We start from the raw sequence: 20,087 nt of genomic DNA on the forward strand, positions 1-20,087 counted from the left end.
TCTCCACCTTATGCCGTAGAAGTGGGTCTCTCACTGAACTTGAAGCCAAGCTGGTGGCCAGTAAGTCATGGTCTTCCTGTCTCTGCCTCCCCATAGTACTGTTTATAAAGAGCCAAACCCAGCTTTTTAAGCAGGTACTGGATGTTTGAGCACAGGTCTTCAAGTTTGTGAAAAAGTGCTCTTTCACACAGAGCCAGCCCCTCAGCCCCAATAGTCATCTATTCTTCACAGATCACTTAAACCAGTGGTTCCCAAACTTCCTAATGCTGCAGCCCTTTAATATAGATCCTCATGTTGTGGTGAGCCCCAACCATGAAATTATTTTGTTGTTACTTCATAACTGTAATTTTGCTACTATGAACGGTAATGTAAATATCTGATATGTGACCCCCAAAGGGGTCTCTACCCACAAGTTGAGAACCACTGACTTAAACCATGCATCTGTCTGACCTCTATGGTCCACTGGGCCAGGGGGAGATCACATTACAGTTGACTTTACAGATCTGCTGTTCAGTTACTGATCTAGGACTGCATTTAGAAGAAGCTGGGTGGTGGTAGTGCACACCTTTGATCCCAGTACTCCGGAGGCAGAGGCAGGCAGTCTGGTCTAGAGAGTGAATTTCAGGACAGCCAGGACTGTTACAAAGAGCAATCCTGTCGGGGGGTGGGGGAGTGGGGATAAAAGTATAGTGTTCACAGATATGACACAGGACCAACCACACCATGGTCATCAAAATAAGGCCTTTGACCCAAGAGCCTGTTCCCCAGGTTGACCAGAGCCCTGGGAGCATGACAAATAGGTGGGCCCCCTTCTCAATGGCAGAGTATCCAAGGGATTTGCCCAAGTACAAGACTGTCCAAGTAGTCTGGCAGGTATGAAGCTCATTTTAGGCTTGCAATCCATTAGCAATTTGCACTGGGAACATCAAAGGGCTATTTTTACTTTTTCTACTTACTACTCATTCTCCAGCAGAGGACTGGCTTGCGGATACTCCAGACCTAGAAAAAGGGATGTTTGCTTGGAGTTATAAACTACTAAGCTTGAAAGACTAAAATATACATGCTCATAGCCTTAACACCATGTTGGGACAGGACTTTCCTGTCAGCCTGCCTTTGATGTGAAACTATGTCCCTTTCCTGACTGTGTTATCATCTACAAAATGCTGTGTTTTGCTGAAATGAACAACTTCATATAGCACATAGTGTTGCAGCTTAGGAGAAAATGTGATAACAGTCCTGCAGGACCCTTTAGTAGGAACATTTGTTCCCCTAATATTTAACAAACAGAAATTTAAGCCGGGCGTTGGTGGCGCACACCTTTAATCCCAGCACTTGGGAGGCAGAGGCAGGCAGATCTCTGTGAGTTCGGTCTCCAGAGCGAGTGCCACGATAGGCTCCAAAACTACACAGAGAAACTCTGTCTCAAAAAAACAAAAAACACCGCCCCCCCAAAAAAACCCCAGAAATTTAAAAAGCAATTCTCAATAGGGTGAGGAACAAGAGCCCTAAAGACTAATGAGATCCTAAATGAGGGCAAATTCAGGACTTAGCCAAAGTGGTGTGGATGGGCTCAGAATCATATTCTCTTAGACAGTCTTATGTGGCCAAAGCTGGTCTTGAATATCTTTCTTCCACTGCCCCTGCATGTTGGGATTACAGAAGTGCACAGCCATACCTGGCTACTTGTTTTCAGAGCAAACCAATCTCATTTGGTTGATTCTCAAATGTTAGATCAGTATATGTCTTCCTCCTTGCCCTCATAGGCCTCACCCGGTCTTTGGGTTGCAGTTTTTCTCTCCTCTCCCTGTTCTGGTTCACCAATCATTAATCCCTGGGAACAGACTAGCTTTATAACAAATTCAGAAGACTAAGTTAAGGCTAGGTGTCATGGATATACCTGTTGTCTCTCAGGGAAATGGATCTCTAGTTTTAGGCCAGTCTGGATTATTTTGTGAAAGCTCAACAAAAATACAAAGAGCCCTATAGAGAAACTCCTCAGCTCTCCTTCTCCTTTGCAGTCCTTTCTAGAACTTCCTTTCCTAGCCAGATGTGGTGGCACATGCTAGTAAGCACAACTTTCAGAAGACTGAGACAGAAGTAACCAGAATTCAAGGCCAGCTTGGGCTATGTAACAAAACTGTCTTCAGAAAATACATTTCCCCCACACAGATGCACTCATTCTTGCCTTTTCCTAGGTAGTCAGTCTCAAAGCTCTGACCTTTTGAAAGCAAACCTTGCTCCATCAGAGAGCCCACAGAGGAAGCCAAGCACTCAAGGCCCACTCAAATCTCTGGAGAACCTGTCAAGTTTATACTGTCTGAAAGGAGAAAAGAGTGTCAATTGTCATTCACAGTTCTCAGGGAATTCCATTTTTATTTGCATTTAAAGTCCCTCTTCTTCTTGTGTTCCAGTCTGTGAATGGCTTATGCTTGAACTTCATTTTAAGTTCCCAGTGGGAGAAGAGCGGGGAAAGCCTCATATATATATATATATATATATATATATATATATATATATTCCCGATCTCTCCACGTCTGATGGTGTCATCGCTCTTTCTTGGGGTGTTACATGCTTTATAGATCCTGATGTTCCCCACTTGCTATTTGGTGTGAGGAGAGAAATGCAGCATATAGCACTACAGAGGACGGTGGCGGAAGGCAGCAGAAGCACTTTCTCGTGATGCTGTCCCAATTCCAGGAGCCTCCAGGATACACTTGGACTCCTGAGGACATGGGTCTGTGGCAGACAAGAGTATGGAGAAAGCCCACTCTGCCCTGGGCCCTCTGGATAGCACTGTGTTCTAAAGGCAAAGGGCATGTGGTTAGGGAGCAGACTGGGCCCCTGTATAGTGCCATGGTGACTAGTGGCACCATTTGAGGACAAGTAGGGGAGGCATGCATGGCTTGATTCCCCAGAGACAAGCAGACAAGCTGGGCATAGACCAATTCTAGTAACCAGGAAGACTGCAGATCATAACGATGGTTGCTGATTTGGCATCAAAGGTGTGATACTGTCAAGGCCACAATGGCTGAAAGTGGCACCAACATGCTGCAGCCAGAGAAAGTGAGTGGTCAACACATGTATGAACGTAGGATGTTCTGTGAGTGCCTTAGCCAATAGCTCAGAGCTTCACAGGATGGCCACTCTGCCTGGCAAGCTTCTCTTGGACAGTGTCTCCCATGGAGCCTTCGAGGCACTTACATAGCATATTTCTGTGTCCACTCTCTTGCTAGTCTGTTGTATCTGGAAGAAAAAAGCAGATGGAGCGACACCCTCACTTGAAATGTGGAGTAGAGAACATGAGGGGGTAAGGCTGTTTGCTGCTTGTCAGGCATCTGGGACTGATGGATAAGGGAAATGAAGGCTTTCTTTGGAAGAGAAGCACTTCAGTCATGGGTATAACCCATGAGCTTGGTGATTCCTATTGCTCCTCCATAACTATCTGTGGTGGCACATGCAATAATGCAAACCTCATCTTTTCCCTCCCATGCCCTTCTGTATAAATGCAAGATGCGGAAGGAGTTCAGCTTGGAATATTCCAGGCTGTCTGGCATATAAACTCAGAACACTGGAATAGTCTGTGAATCCACGTGACTCTTTGTAGCTGGGCCACCTCTCTGTGAATGGCTTAACACATCCCTTGACTGTTTACCATGAAACACGAAACACCATCTGCTTTGTGAGGCTGTGGGGAGGACTAGACAAGCCTGTGTAAAGCTCATGGGCCACACCTGGTACCTGGTGGAGGTTCTGTAGGTGTGTGCATTTAGCTTCATATTGTAATGAGAACTGATGGCATACACACAATAGTAAATTAAAAATGTGTAATTAGAGGATACTGAAAAAATTTTGTTCTATCTAAAACAGCTCACACTAAATACTAAATACAGCTTTAGGTGGGCACGGTGGTACATTACAATCCCAGCACTCAAGAGGCAGAAGTAGGTAGATCTTGAGTTCAAGGCCAGACAGGGTTACTCAGTGAGACCCTGTCTCAAACACTACCACCACCAAAACAAACAAACAAAAATCTTACATTCCAGTCAGTTCAAACTCACTTTGACTGGTACTAGGAAACTTCATTAAGGAAATCAAGTTTATAAAGTCTGAAAGAAGCTTAAAAAAACTTTCTATCCTAATCTCTTCAGACAAAAGTAACTGATGAACTAAAATGCTTCCTATTCTTTATGCTTGTTTTTCGAGACAGGGTTTCTCTATGTAGCCGTAGCTGTACTGGAACTAGCTCTTTAGACCAGGTTGGCCTTGAACCCAAGAGATCCACCTGCTACTACCTGCAGAGTGCTGAGATCAAAGGTGTGTGCCACCATTGCCCAGCTTTTTCTTTTTGCTATTATTAAAAATTAATTTATTTCATGTGTGTTGATGTTTTCCCAAATGTCTGTGTGAGAGCGCCAGATCTTTTGGAACTGGAGTTATAGACAATTGTGACCTGTCATGTGGATGCTAGGAATTGAAACCCTATCTCCAAAAACCAAAACCAAACCAAATAACAACAAAGAGCACTGACTGCTCTTTCTAGAGTACCCAGGTTCAATTCCCAATATCCACATGGCAGCTCACAACCCTCTGTAATTCTAGTTCCAGGGGAGCCAATGCCCTCTTGCCTCTTTGGGTACTACATATGCACATGGTACACAGACAGACATGCATACAAGCAAACCACACATACACATAAAATTAAAAATCTAAAAAGAAAAAAAGAAAAGAGCCACACAGTGGGCTGTGCCATCAGTAAATCTGCTGCTTAGGCTCTACCACACTGGACTCTGTTCAGAAACTGACACATGCTAGTGACTCTTGCATGTGTTTTAGCAGCCAAGCTTCAGTATCAGGTTATGTCTGGCCAAGGGAGGGAGTCCTACAATTCTGGGTCTGGAAACCAGTGTGTAAACAGCTGGTAGTGAGGGCTGGGTCTGCTGATCACACAGCCACACACTTTGGACTTCTAACTTTCACCAGCAAACTAACTTTGGCAGTACTGCCCACCTTGACTGGTTTCAGCCTCATTCTGGGGATGTCCAAGCAGATTACCCCCTTATTTGGTCATAAACCTTCTAATTTAATCCAGAATTTTCTTGTCATATTCTTCTGAGTCCTTTGTTGGCTGACCACTGACTTAGCTGTCCTCTGGTCAGGGCTTGACAATATTTTAGGATTCAGCAGTGGTAGTTGGTGAGCTATCCAGGAAGGCAAAGTGCTTCTATCCTTTCTCCCTCCTCTGAGTCAAAGGATGTGTTAGGAAGAACCAGGAGGCTAAGCCCAGGGCACACCCACTGCATACATGGGCTTGGCTTGGGCAGGAAGATGTCCGTGGGAACCTGGGCAGCCGCACACAAAGCCAACCCAAAGAGGACGCATACTTCTCTCTGTCGGCCTTGTAGGTGTGGGCTATTTCTGGCACCAGTGGGTCATCAGGGTTGGGGTCGCAGAGCAGTGAGCAGATGGATAAGAGAACTAGGAAGAAAAGAAAGGGTCAGTCAGCCGAGGCCATGAGCCTGTGTGTTACTTGTGTCCAGTGAACCTCCTAAACTGTACTTTCTGTTTCCCTCAACATCCAGTTTAATGATTCTGTTCAAGCCATTATATTTGCTGTTAAAATACTAGCATGATGCACATCACAGTGTAGTTCTAGCATAGTGTTTTAGGACAACTCCCTCCCCTGTGTGGTCAGGCCTTAACCTTCCTACTTCATGGAAGCCCCTGAAGTCTCAGCTCTCACACTCTTCCAAAACCCTCGTCTGTGCCCATACCACACATCTTTAGTGCCCTACAAGTCTTTGTTTACTGGTAAGAAAACAGGAACTCAGAATACTGAAGTTAGAGTGAGTCTCTGAACCAGGACTGCAAAGCCAATGCATCTTCCTGCTTCTGTGCTCTCCTATGTTGGGGACAGTGTCAAAGACCTTGAACAAAGAAGTCATTTACCAGGGCTTGCTAAAGAGCAGATGAAACTTTGACAACTGTATTTGTGCTTTTCCCTAAATCTACCATGACTCAAAACAAACTGGCTTCAAAGTCCTAACAACAGTTAAAGCTACCTATGGGAAGGGTGGATCCCCTTTAGTGAAGAGACTCAATTCTTCTAATGTTCTGGAAGCCTGCCCCTTGAGGGCTGTAGGCCTTCCTCCCCCCCACTCAGTGCTGCCTGCCCTTTCTCAAATGTCCTTGCCACTACTTTCCCTTCCTCCCTCTTCTTTGACTGCTTACCTAAGATGCCACTGGCCCTGGGGGCTGGCAGACTCTAATGGCTGCCTCTGGCTTTCTTGGGAGGTGGGATAAAGCTGCCCAGCTGAGGTACACCTCAGAGAAGAGTCAATTTGGCAGAATGTTGACCTGTTTCCTAGATATGTCAGGCTGTTAAGAGTCTACTGTGATCTTGTACAGTACAGAGGGTAGTGGCTCTGTCCTGGACTTACTATTTCTACTTCTGCAGGCCTTCTCTAGCATTCCAAAGCCTGTCTTGTCAGATGTCCCAGTTTGGGGCCTCTCCCAATGCCAGATGCTCTGCCATTTGCTTTGCCTTATGCCCCACTTATCTGGGGGGTGGGTGGCTTTTGGTATTCCACCTCCCTGTACCTATTTCTGTCTTAGTTCAGGAGTACCTATAGTTTTATAGCATGGTTTACATGGGATTGTTTCATTTTTTTGTTTGTTTGATTGTTTTTTGAGACAGGATTTCATTGTGTAGTCCTAGCTGTCCTGTAGACCAGGCTGGCTAGAACTCACAAGAGACCTGCCTGCCTTTGCCTCTCGAGTGCTGGGATTAGAGGCATGCGCCACCATGCCTGGCTAAACTGAATTCTTAATCTCATCCACCAACATGCTCATTATCACTTGTTTTTGGAAAGGGAGTTTCATCACAGACTCTTGAGATCAGGTCCTGCATCTGTCTTTCAGAGATGACTCACATCACTATCATCTATGGATGTCCTCCTTGGATGGATGAAGGAAGGAAAAAGTTTAATATGTGCCTTTTGACTTTTAGGTAAAAAATGCAAGTAGAGCTGATACTGTCTTCTTGTACCCAATTGGTAATTTTGAGCATCACATAGCAACTGGCTGCTGAGAACTACTAGGGCATAGGTCCTGAGCTTTATATGCCATCTCCTTACAGTGTGGAGAATGAGGTGGCAGGGTTCTGCGGTCTGCCTGTTCTTCCTGAGCTTCCATGTACACTAGCCAGCAAAGAGGTAAAAGTATATAAGACAGGCATGCTGAGTACATGTCAGTGTTTCTACCTTTGGACACAGTCAATGCTGGGGACCACTGGGACCTCAGGATGTCCAGGCAGATGCTGCCATTGCTGTTGATATTAGGGTGATAGATTTTGGTAGTAAAAGCAACCTGTAAAAACAAGACATCAAGTCAGATAAGCCACAAGGAAATCTGGAAAAGAATCCAAGCGAAGAAATAGCTTCTGCTGAGCTGTGTCAGCAGCGCACCCCAGCTCCTAAGAGGGCACAGGCAGACAACTAAGAGAAGCACCCTGACCCATTTCTTGCTGGATTCTCATTTTGAACATGGGGGACCGATGCCAACTTCCCTATGAACTGTGCTGTGAAGAATAACAAGCAGGGTGGTAGAAAGAACCCCAAAGCCCAATATCTGCAAAAACCAATTCTAATTATGGTTACAATGAGGAAGCAGAGCCACTATAAGAAACAGCCAGATAAAGTTCTCCCTCACTCTTTGCTTAGCTGCTTTAGTCTGGGTGGCTAGGATGAAAAAGAATTTTTTGTTTGTTTGTTTTTTATCAAGAAAGGATGTTACTATGTAGCTCTGGCTGTCCTGGAACTCACTCTGTAGACCAGGCTGGCCTTGAACTCAGAGATATGCCTGTCTTTGCTCCTGAGTGCTGGGATTAAAGACCATGCATCACCATTTGGCTGTAGGGCATTTTCTTGATCAATGATTAGTGTCGGAAGACCCAGCTCATGGTGGGTGGTGCCATTCTGGGTTGCATAAGAAAGCAGGCTGAGCAAGCCATGAGAAGCCAGGCCAGTAAGCATCACTCCTTCATAGTCTCTGCACATGTCCTGTCTCCAGGTTCCTGCTTGAGTTTCTATCCTGATAGCCCTAGTGATGGAGTGTGACCTAAGAGTCAGAGATGAAATAAACCCTTTCTTCTCCACAGTGATTGGAAAATGACATTTTATCACAGCAAGAGAAACTTTAAGACAAGGACTAATTATGAATATCTGCAGTTTAATGTCCCAGCAGGTTGTAACCATTGATCTGGAATGGCAGAGCACTGGGAGAAGGTACACACACAGCTCTTGTGACACAGTAGGTCACCATAAGCCCTTTATCAAAACATTATGGGTGTTGGGGGCAACTTCACCTTTGGGGGCTTGAAAGGATAATCTGTCGGGAAGTGGATGGTCAGGAAGAAAACACCTCCTTGGAAAGGACTGTCATTCTGGAAGAGCAAGACAGAGGAAGAAATCAATGCTTGAAGGGAACATCAAGTACGAGAAACAAACCAGAGCTGAGCATGCAGCAGCACTACCTACCGGGCCCATGATGGTGGCCTGCCAGTGGAATACTGCAAGACAAAAGAGAGATGGGCATGTGAGGGACTCCTCAGTGAAGGGTGTCTGTTCTGGTGAGAAGGTGCCGCTAAGCTCAGGGCACAAGGTCCGCACAGAATGGCCTCATTTCTGACACCTGACTACAAGCTTGGGGCTTTGAAAAGCACTCTCAAGCTCCATAACTCACCAGGACTCCCAGGGATCCTTGGAAGCTACTGCATCCAAATTATAGTTACTAAAGTGACATAGATCCAAATTAAATTCCCTAGACACAGTTCTGCCCATCAGGAATGCTTACCTGTGCAGCAGTGCTGAGCATTAATAAGACTCCATTGTGACACGACAGATGAGCATCTCTCAGAGATCAGGTTTAAAGATCTCTCACATCTTTTTTAGTTAAGACCAATTCTTTTGATTTTTTCAAGATTTATTTTTATTTGATGTGTATGGGTATTTTGCCTGCATGTATGTATGAGTACCACATATGTGCCTGGTACTGAGAAGGCTAAATGCAGTGTTGGATCTCCTGGAACTGGAGTTGAAGACAGTTTTGTATGCCACATGGGTGCTGGGAACTGAAATCAGGCTCTCTGAAAGAGCAGCAAGTGCTCTTACCCGGGAGACCTTTCTTCAGTCCATAACAAATTTACTGCATAGACATAACTACAATCCAGAACTCTTTGCATAGGATTGCACCTTAGCTAGTCTTTTGTCACTTTACATGTTGCTGTTGACAAACCTTTTCTGTTTCCCAGTTTTCCCCTTGATTCATTTGAAGCCCTTTTTCAGAGTCTCTCTCGGGATGTGGGGCCTCTTGGTCACTCACCTCATTTCACCCAGTGACCCAGCAGTGTTCTGAGGACTTGATGACAAATCAAGATGTCTTCCTGTTCTTCTCAACTTCCTGCCCTTTGGCAGCCAGACTTTCTTATCTAACCTCCGGGTCTCTCCAGGGTCTTGGGCTGTCTTTACTGCTCTGCCTGTGCCCAAAGCAGCTCCTATGTGCTTATCAAAGCTGCCCTGAATGCTCCAAATAGTGACATCCAACCAAGGCTCCAGAGTACCTCAGAGCAATGGACTCCAGAGCCTCTGTTGAAGCTGTCTTTTCACTCATGGGGTGGGCTTCTGAGTTTTTAGAGGTCTTCATCTCAAGAGGACTCATCTCATATAAATTCATGACAAGTACTGAAGTAGGGCAAGGTTTAAGGTCTGGACCTGACTTGGTTTTCCTGTTACCTGTTCAAATATTCTACAGGCTTAGTCCATGGCAGCAGGACAGAGACAATACTAATGTTTAGGACTAAAGAGAAGCTCCTGCAGAAAGGCTGCCAAAAAGCTCATAGATCATCCTCAGTATTTCAAATGCCTACTTACAGTTGCCTGAGCTAATGAAAATATCCTTTCTTTCTTTTTTTTTTTTCCTTCCCCGAGAGAGGGTTTCTCTGTGTAGCCTGACTGTCCTAGAACTCAGTCTGTAGACCAGGCTGGCCTCAGAACTTATAGAGATCCACCTGCCTCTGCCTCTCACGTGCGGGGACTAAAGACGTGTGCCACCACCACCTGGCTGAAAATATCCCTTCTTTAAAGCATTTTATAATTGTTATTGTTGCATGGACATGGTGCCACAGTGCACATATAGTCAGAAGAAGACTGGCGTCATCTCTGAGTTCTGGGGATTGGATTCAGGTCATTAGATATGAGCAGCAAGTGCCTTTACAGGCTGAGTCACTACTAGCTTGAAAATATCACTTCTTTTGCTTTTGACTGTTTTAATTCCATCTCATGCTAATTATTTGGTTCTTAAGCTTTTATTCATTCTTATTGTGTATATGATGTCTGTATAGGACTACTCATGTGCCATGGTATGCATGTGGAAGTCAGAGGACAGTACTCTGGGGAGTCAGTTCTCTCCTTCCACTTTTACATGGGCTCTGGGAATTAAATTCAAGTTGCCAGGTTTGAAAGGTACTCTTTACCCATTAGCTATCATAATAGAACTAGGATCACAGGTATGTAACTTCAGGGTGGGTACTGTGTATCACACTCAGATACTTATGTACTGGCTGAATCATCTCTTCAATCCTTTAAAAAAATTCTTATTAAGTGATAGTAAAATATATGTTAACAGGGGCTGGAGAGATGGTTCAGAGGTTAAGAGCACTAGCTGCTCTTCCAGAGGTCCTGAGTTTAATTCCCAGCAACAACACAGTGGCTCATGACCATCTATAATGAGATCCGGTGTCCTCTTCTGTTGTGCAGACATACATATAGGCAGAACAGTATATATATAATAAATAATAAATCTAAAAAAGTAAATAAATGAATAAAATATATATATATATATATATATATATATATATATATATATATATATATAAACATAAAAATAACCATTTACAAGAGGCTCAAAATTTAAGGCTATCTATACTGTCTAAAAGAAAAAAAATTATGGGGTCAAGGAGATGACTCAGTGAAGAGAGAGAGAGAGAGAGAGAGAGAGAGAGAGAGAGAGAGAGAGAGTGAGTGTGTGTGTGTGTAGATATGTGCATCTTAGGGGCTAGGTAGTTAACCAGCCAGTCTAGTCAAAAAGGTTCCAGGTTGGTTCAATGAAAGACTTTGTCTCAAAAAATAAGATGAAGGGAAAAGAAAAATAAGATGAAGGGGCTGGAGAAATAGATGGATTGTTAAAGAGCAGTGGCTGCTCTTCCAGAGCACCCAGGTTCAATTCCAAGCACCCACATGGCAGCTCACAACTGCTTGTTAACTCCAGTTCCAGGAGATCCAATGTCCTCTTCTGGTTTCTGAAGGCACTGTTGTGAATAGACATATATACACATAAAATAATCAAGTATATATAAAATAATAATAATAAAATAATTAAAAAATAATGTGAGGAATATCTCAGGCCCCCATATGCACACATAATTTGTATAAATGGCTTTGTGTGCATGTGTGATTTACTTATATATTTATAAGTGTTTCTCTGTGTAGCCCTGGCTGTCCTGAAACTTGCTCTACAGACCATACAGGCCTCAAACTCAGAGATCTGCTTGCCCCTGCCTCCTGAGTGCTGGGATTAAAGGTGGGCACCACCACTGCCCAGCTTTGTGTTTTATGTTTTGAAACAAAGTCTACTATATAACCCAGGGTGTTCTTGAATTTAAAGTGCTGGAATTACTGGCATATATCACTATGCCTGGCCATTTATACAGCTTTTAAATGTACAATCCAGCTGCGTGGTGGTGGTGCTCACCTTTGATCCCTGCACTTGAGAGGCAGAGTCAGGGGGGATCTCTGTGAGTTCGAGGACAGCCTGGTCTACAGAGCAAGTTCCAGGGCAGGCTCCAAAGCTACAGAGAAACCCTGTCTCTAAAAACAAAACAAAACAAGTCCAGTGACATTATATGCATTAATATTCTTTTTATAAGATTTACTTTTATTTTCTGTGTGAATGCTTTGCCTACATGAATGTATGAGTGCCTGCAGAGTCCAGAAGAGGACTGGACTTGGAGTTAGGGATGGTTATGAGCCATCGTGTGAGTGCTGGGAAACAAGCTGTGTCCACGTTTTATCTATCCATTCACCTGATGGGCCCTGTGACTGTATTAGCTGCTGTTCATATTGCTACAATAGAACACTTGACAAAAACTTATAGAGGGAGGGATTTATTCCAGCTCACAGTTCTGGAGTACAGTCCATCATGGCAGAGAAGTCACGGCAGCAGGAGCTCCAGACAGCTGACCACAGCCTCCATAGACAGGAAGCACAGAGAGACAAATGCTTAGCTAGCTTTCTTCTAATTTATTCTGGGACTCCCATCCATGGAATGGTACCACACACATTTAGGATATCTTCTCACCTCAGCCTAATCTAGAATTTCTTACAGGCAAGGCTGAGGTTTGTTTCTATAGTGAGTCAATCCAGATTAGCTATCATAGTTTGTTCCCATTGGATTAGACCCCACTCTTCAATTCTTTGCTGTGTGGAAGATTCCACCCTTCCTTGCACAGTTTTTCTGTCACTGTAATCGCTGTATAATGAAGAGGACTGTCCAGAGCCCCAACAGTCCACAAGTTGAAGGGAGATGGTGAGCAGAACGAGGGCCTGGAAATCCTAGTGGTAGGTGACTCAGCTTCCAGCCAGTCTGCTGTGAGGTAGGCAGAGGTCTGGCCAGAGCTGTCTTTCTAGTCTCTCTGTGGAGAAGCTCAGAGGTGGGAGAACAGTTACTCATGCTATCTTCTTCTCTTGGCAGAGGCATATAGCAGCTACCACACCCCTTGTCAGTCTCCTGCCAGCATGGCTCAGAGGTACAGTCCTCTTCAACTAGCTTTGTACCACTTGTACTAGTATCCCATGTCTGATCTGGGACAACCTGTCTTCCTTATGACTCAGTACAGAAAGAATGATTTCAGACAGTGTAGGCTCCATTTGGAATGTGACCTGACTAGTCACACTGAGGTGAGCTCATGATCCCCACTGAAAAAGCAATTTAGGCAGTAGCCTGCAGATCTTCAATGCTTAGCCTGCCCACTTTACTGAGTTCTAAAACTTTCCCTCCCTCTATCCTTTTGGATACTGGTCAAAATCCTAAGCATGCTCAGACCGCCTCTTCCCTAGACTTTCTCACTATGTCTCTGAAGAAGCTAATTCCAAACTTCATACAGAAGCTGGGCTCCATTGCTGAACACATCTTTCATGAACTCTAACTTAATAGGCAACTATTTCTCCTCTTCTCCATCTCTCTTCTCTTGGCAATTGATGGTATTTACAGCTCACCAGTCCTATTGTTATTGTTCTAAAATTCTAATACAATGAAAAATGTTGTTGAGCTTCAACAACAAAGGACAAGGTACACACTTATAAGTCCAGCAATCCAGAAGACAGGAAAATAAAGAATTTGAGGCCAACCTGGGTACAACTATGTATTCCAGGCCAGCCTCAGCTATCTCAAAACAAAGCAAAAACTAACATACAAAAAGCAATTTCAAAGCATGAGAAAGAAAACAATTAGATTTTCTCAACTGAGGAAAGTGGGAATGCTGTCTGGTCCCTGATAACACTGGAGGTTTTAGTTGCAAGCCCTCTGAAATCTTCTAGGAAAATACTTACAGTCATCACCTACAGGTCCTGCAGAACACTGAGCAGGAGGATCCCTTTGTAAGTCAGTCAGTTCCTAGAATACAAGACAGGAGTTAGGTTGCTTTGCCTAGGGAGCTGCCTTTATATACTGGTCATCTAGCCATAGCTAAGTCTTCTGGCAAAAGACCTTCAGAGACGGCTGGAAAGAAGGCCAGGCAGGAGGCTACTTACAGAGGTGGCTACAAAATGGTTCATGGCAACAGACTAGAGATGGCTCAGCAGTTAAGAGCATTTGCTGCTCTTCCAGAAGACCAGAGTTCAGACCCCAGCACCCACTTCAAGGGGCTTATAACTACCATAACTCCAGCTCCAGGGGATCCAACACCCTCTTCTGGCCTCCAAGGACATTTTTACACATGTGACATAGACATACACAAAGACACACAGACATCTGAACAAAATAAAAATAGGCAGTTCAAGGTGATGAACAGTTTGTATCTAGGAACCAAAGGAAGATCAAAATGAGATCCAGATGGCATCTTTCGGGGCTCCTCGTTACAACTTGTGAAGCCACCTATGATGGCTAATCTTGGTTGTCAATTTGGCTATATCTGGAATCAATTAAAATGCCAGCAGCTGGGCATGCCTTCGAGAGATTTTCTTGATGGATGATGTGAGACGGCAAGAACCATGCAAAATCTGGGCCATACCATCTGGTGGCAGCCCATGTAAAAGGACACGGGAAAAGGAGGCTTTTGCTGTTTGCCTGCTTGCCCTCACTCTTGCTGGGAAGCTCATCTATCCTGCAATACTTTGCTGGTGGTAAAACCTACTTCTTTGGGATTCCATGAGACTGAAGACCAACTGAGACATCTAGCGTGGTGATCAAAACCATCACCAAATTCCTCACTTTTCCAAAGAGAGGCAGTCACTATTGGACTAACCAGACCACTCACTGCCTGTCTACTCTACCAAGTCCTATATACATTTTCCCATTCTATCAGTTCTGTTCCTCTAGAAAACCACTAGGCAACATTTTGTCCTTCAGGGGTCTTTGACAGAGTTGAAGACTAGATAGTCATAGTTACAATTTTTCTTAGTTATGATAAAAGATAAATTAGATGTGAAACTTTGGTCTCATGAAGATAAGACAGAAAGCAGTAATTTCACTAGTTTTGTCAAATATAAATGGACTGGATATTGTAGCTGTAATTCTTTTTTTGTTTGTTTTTGTTTTTCAAGACAGGGTTTTTCAATGTAGCCTGTCCTGGCACTTGCTCTGTAGACCAGGCTCGCCTCAAACTCAGAGATCCACCTGCTTCTTCCTCATGAGTGCTAGGATTAAAGGTGTGTGTCACCACCACCCGGCGTTAACTGTAATTCTTAATAATAACTGTTTTCTTTGTGTATAATCTTACTATGGTTATATGGCCATATTAAAGCCTTCCTTTTCTAATTAGACAAACAAAGGGGGAAATTCTGTGGAATAATCCTCCTGTACATGTGAATATGTATTACTCTCATTGGTTAATAAAAAACTGACAGGCCAGTAGCTTGGCAGAAATTTAGGTGGGAGAGCCAAACTGAGAATGATAGAATGAAGAAGGGAAGACAGAGTTAGGGGAGTTGTCAGTCAGCTGCCACCAAGGAAGCAAGAAATGTTAGAGGACAGGTAAAGCCACAAGCCACTTGGCAATACATAGTTTAATATAAATGGGTTGATTTAAATATAAGAGTTAGCTAATAACAAGCCTGAGCTATTGGCTAAACATTTGTAATTAATATAAGCTTCTGTGTACTTATTTGGGACTGGGCAGTCAGGACAGGGAACTGTGCATCTATAAAACCCCGGCTAATACGCCATCTGAGGGACTTTGCACTGTGAGCCTAGCCAGTCCAACAGCTATCAAATTGCCTAAAAGTACATCCTGGTATCATTACTGTGGAGTCAAGCCTTAGAGACCAGAGAGAAAAAAAACAACCAAGGAGGAGCCTAGTGAATGCATGTTCTTGAGAGCCTACTAAGGGATTCTAATAGACTTTGGACATTTTAAAATGATCTCTGTTCTGTCTTCTAGGTTGTCTGTCTAGAGTGTATAATCCTAGGATTTTATTATATCTCATGCCTGATCTTGGGGAATGGAATCATTTTCTCAACTCAAAGGGTTCCAGTTTTACCTCTCCCTGGTGTTTCTTTCCAGGTACCAGTCAAGAACTTCCTTTTCTCACTGCATCTGGCTAGTGGGACCATTAGTGTACTTTCAGTATCCCTTAGATAGGCCCACTGGAAAGGTAACCCAACTGTCATACCTGATGACCCCAATCAGCTGAAAGAAGCAGATAGACTGTCATCCTAATTCCCTAATGGTAGTTGGGCTGGTTTTCAGGAGGGGGAAATGAGAGAATGAGAGATAGAGACTGGCTAGACAGCTTGGGGCAGGGATGCCAAAAGCAGCAGTTGTAGGAATGGTCTTGGTTGCTTGGCTAAGAATGCCAGTAAGGAGCCATGGTTTCTTCCTAACTCCTCCTGAATGAGCACCCCTGTTGGACACTGTGAGACTTCAGTCCAGACATTAATCCCTACTAGTGAAGAACTGTGGAACTGTATCTCTGGATTTTCATGATAGTTATAGGTTTTTATTTATTCCTCAATCTTACTTATCATCTCTTAAATGGTTTTGGGATTACCTCTTCAGAAGTGTGAGTGTTACAGTGGCATTAGAGGCCCATTAAGGGAAAGCTATCTCCTGATCAAGACAGTGGAATCAACTTCAGGTTTGGATGGAGACCTAATATTACAAGCTACCCAAAACATAATAGTTAATCCAGCTGGGTGGTCAATCACCTGGCTCAGACCATATTTTAGGAAGAGGATTAACCTAAGACCATGCTAAAGAGAAGGGGTAATAAATAGCCCCTTTATGGGCCTAAGTCTGGAATGCTCTCCTAATACTCTGGGTATCCTCACTTCTCTGAAGCTCCATTCCCTACCCCATGAGGCTTCTTGTCTGCCATGTAGCTGCTTGCTGGCTGAGTTCCAAGCCTAACTCAAAGGTATGATTCTCCCTCTTCCTCTTCTCCATCTCCTTTCTCCTGGCATCAACCTGTGAGACTAACTATGTGTGTTGTGGAGGGCAGAGTCAGGCAAGCCAAGCTGCCCAAGCCCTTTGGAGCCCCATAAGTCACACACTGAGCTATTTACACTTCAGAGAAGATTTGGGTTTCATTTGGATTTGATTGTAACTGTGCCCTGATTCTTCTCTTTGTATAGAATCTTTGTAACATTCTGATTTTATAGGAACTTATAGTTAAGAGACTTTAGATATTTATTTACTTTGGTTTTTCGGGACAAAGTTTCCCTGTATAGTCCTAGCTGTCCTGGAACTCCTTCTGTAGATCAAGCCTTGAACTTAGGGATCCTCTTGTCTCTGTCTCCTGAGAGCTGGCATTAAAGGCATATGTCACCACATGGCTTTGACTTTGTATATTTTAAAGAGAATGAACTTTAAAAACTTTTTAAAATTAGATTTTTAATTATATTTTATACATAAATGTTTTGCCTCCATGTATGTATGTGCACCACAAATGAGCCTGGTGACCATGAAGCTCAGAAGAGAGCATTTGGGAGTTGGAGAGATGGCTCAGAGGTTAGGAGTACAGGCTGCTCTTCCAGAGGTCCTGAGTTCAATTCTTAGCAACCACATGGTAGCTCACAACCATCTATAATGAGATCTGGTGCCCTCTTCTGGCATGCAAGAATACAAGCAGGCAGGGCACTATACGTAATAAACAAATCTTAAAAAAGAGGGCATCTGATGCCCAGAAACTGGAGTATGAGTGGTGATGAACCACCAAGTGGGTGCTGGGACTCAAACCCGTGTCCTCTGTAAGAGTAACAAGTACTCTTAACTGCTAAGCCATCTCTCTAGCCTGAGGCTGAACTTGTAAAGTGCTTGAGTTTCTAATGACTATGGGACTTTTCAAAGTTGGTAAGGGAGCTGAAGAGATGACTTAGTAATTAAGAGCACTTGCTGCTCTTGGAGAGGACAGGGTTTGAGTCCCAGTACCCACATAGTCACTCACAAGCATCTGTAACTTCAGTTCCAGGGAATCTGATACCCTCTTCTGGCCTCCACAAGAGTACCAGGCATGCATGTGATGCACAGACATACATGCAGACAAAACATTCATAAACATAAAACAAATAAAACATAGAACAAAACAAAACAAAACAAAAAAAACAAGTAGGAGCTGGGTAGTGGTGGCGCACAATTTAATTCCATAACTTGGAAGGCAGAGACAGATGGATCCCTGCAAGTTCAAGGCCAGCTTGGTCTACAGAGTGAGTTCCAGGACAGGCTTCAAAGCTACACAGAGAAACCCTGTCGTCAAAAACAAAACCAACACCTGCCAAAACAAGTTGGTATGTGTTTTATGTTTTGATAGTAATATGAGATCTTGGGGTTAAACAAAAAAGAAAAGATTATGGCTGAATAGTAATGTATTGGTGTATTAAGTTGACAAGTGGTCAACTGTTTTGGTTAGTTTTTTGTCAAGTTGATACAAGATAGGGTCCTTTGGGAAGAGGAAACCTTAATAAAACAAATTCCTCCATCAGACTGTCCTGTAGACAAACCTCTGGGACATCTACTTAATTGATGATTGATGTAGGAGAGCCCAGCCCATTATGAGTGGTGCTGTATCTGGGCACGTGGTCCAGGAGTGTGTAATAAAGCAAACTGGGCCAGCCAGAAGGCACACACCAGTAAGCAGCACTGTTCCACTGGAGTGGAGTTCTCCAGTTCTTGCCTCAAGGTTCCTGCCCTGGATTCCTGTGATGATGAACCATGTAACCTGTAAGTTAAACAAACCTTTTCTTCCCCAAGTTCCTTTTGGTTATTGTGTTTATCACAGCACAGAAATCTGGCTAAGCCACATACCCTGGGTCCACTTGGTGGAAAGAATCACTTGTGTGATATTAAAGGAGACATGGCTCAGTGGTTAAGAGCATGCACTGCTCTTCCACAGTCCCAGTACCCATGCCAAGTGCCTTACAACCACATGGGTTCCTGAGGAACAAACGCCCTCTTCTGGCTTCTGTGGGCACTTCCACCAACATGTGCAAGACACCTACACACATCAACTAAAAATAAATACATCTTTTTTTAAAAAAAAAAAAAAGGACTTACTTATGTATTGTAACATTTTTAAAAAGAAGTATTTATTTACTTGTATACAGTGTTCTGCCTGCATGCCTGAAGAGGGCACCAGATCTCATTAGAGATGATTGTGAACTACCCATGTGGTTGCTGGGAATTGAAATCAGGACCTCTAGAAGAGCAGCCAGTGCTTTTGACCTCCGAGCCATCTCTCTAGCCCCCAAATACATCTTTAAAAAATTTTGTTGTTGTTGTTGTTGTTTTTCAGGACTGGGTTTTTGTGTAGCCCTGGCTGTTCTGGAACTCGCTTTGCAGACCAGGCTGGCCTTGAACTTACAGTTCTGCCCCTTGAGTGCTGGGATTAAAGGCGTGCATCACCACCCCCCAGGTAAAGTATATAAATATTTTTAAAGGGTTATAAATACTATTCTTCAGTATAGAAAATTTGAACCTTTAATGCTATGTGAAAATGTGAATCACAAAATACAGCATAACTCGGGATACGGTGGTGCACGCCTTTATTCCCAGTTCTTTAGAGGTACAGGAAACTCCGTGAGTTCAAGGTTGGCCTGATCGACATAGCGAGTTCCAAGCCAGTTAGGACTGCACAGAGACCCTGTCTCAAAATACCAAGAAAAACAAACCAAAACAGAATTACCGCAAACACTTTTTTCGGGAAGAGAATAACGAAAAGTAGATATGCTAAAATGTTTACAGAACGGTATCCGGGTGGTGAGGGGAAACAGAACTGGGTTTTATTTTGTTTTTCTTCGATGCGTTCCCCAAATTCTAGGTTAATGGATCAATACCAGACTGTTACCTATAGGATGGAATACTCCAGCGGCGGGCTCATCCTATCCTGCTAGTTACCGTGTTCGGCATGCCCACTCCTCCCTAAACGCCGGCCCGCAGCCGCGCGTGCACGTGACACGGTCGCGTGACCCCGCCCCCGCCCCGAGCCGCCCGCTCGGCGCACGCACCCACCTCCTAAATCCGCGCCGGCGGCGGTTCCGCCTCGCGCGGGGCAGGTGTCAACGCGCCCCGCCGCGCCTCAGCTCGGGTTTCTAGTCTCTGCGGCAGCCCGCGGAGTGGAAGGGCGGGAGGACCCCGTTTCCGTCACTCTTACCTTCTGGATCCGTTTCAGCGCCATGCTCCAGCTGCTCGGGCCCGGCAGGCCCCGCGGGGCTGCCTGAGGCGGCCAGCTGGGCCGCAGCGCTGCACGCCGGGAGCCGCGGTCTGCGCGTGCGCGCCGCGGGGCACTGTGGGGCGTACGCGCCACGGGCCCGCGCCTGAGAAC

General features: G+C 44.3%; 1 protein-coding gene across 6 annotated transcripts; it reads right to left on the reverse strand.

Moving 5' to 3' along the window:
* Positions 1 to 2,291: 2,291 nt before the first annotated feature.
* On the reverse strand, positions 2,292 to 20,051 carry Ube2d4 (ubiquitin conjugating enzyme E2 D4 (putative)). Of its 6 annotated transcripts, none has more exons than XR_004772315.1 (7): positions 19,917 to 20,048; positions 13,662 to 13,725; positions 8,535 to 8,566; positions 8,363 to 8,440; positions 7,260 to 7,365; positions 5,008 to 5,475; positions 2,292 to 3,243 (listed from the first exon to the last, which is right to left on the reverse strand). XR_004772315.1 is itself a non-coding variant. In XM_027388203.2 (7 exons), exons 1-7 carry the CDS (start codon positions 19,938 to 19,940, stop codon positions 3,130 to 3,132), a joined length of 591 nt encoding a protein of 196 aa, XP_027244004.1. In that variant the 5' UTR covers positions 19,941 to 20,046; the 3' UTR covers positions 2,292 to 3,129. The 6 variants fall into 6 exon arrangements, 5 of the variants coding, with proteins under 5 accessions (XP_027244004.1, XP_027244005.1, XP_027244007.1 ...); XM_027388203.2 differs by having other exon boundaries at positions 5,303 to 5,475; positions 19,917 to 20,046; XM_027388204.2 differs by having other exon boundaries at positions 5,382 to 5,475; positions 19,917 to 20,045.
* Between the last annotated feature and the right edge of the window lie 36 nt (positions 20,052 to 20,087).

The sequence above is a fragment of the Cricetulus griseus genome, assembly GCF_003668045.3.
Source record: "Cricetulus griseus strain 17A/GY chromosome 1 unlocalized genomic scaffold, alternate assembly CriGri-PICRH-1.0 chr1_1, whole genome shotgun sequence".
In the NCBI taxonomy this organism is placed as follows: Eukaryota; Metazoa; Chordata; class Mammalia; order Rodentia; family Cricetidae; genus Cricetulus; species Cricetulus griseus.

Bases quoted from the DNA above. Each gene is read 5' to 3' on its own strand.
- Ube2d4 (XM_027388203.2), bottom strand. From the start codon at position 19,940: ATGGCGCTGAAACGGATCCAGAAG. The intron at 13,726-19,916 runs GTAAGAGTGACG...CTTGTATTCTAG, and splicing joins CGCTGAAACGGATCCAGAAG to GAACTGACTGACTTACAAAG. The intron at 5,476-7,259 runs GTAGAAACACTG...TTTTCTTCCTAG, and splicing joins AGCATTGACTGTGTCCAAAG to TTCTCTTATCCATCTGCTCA.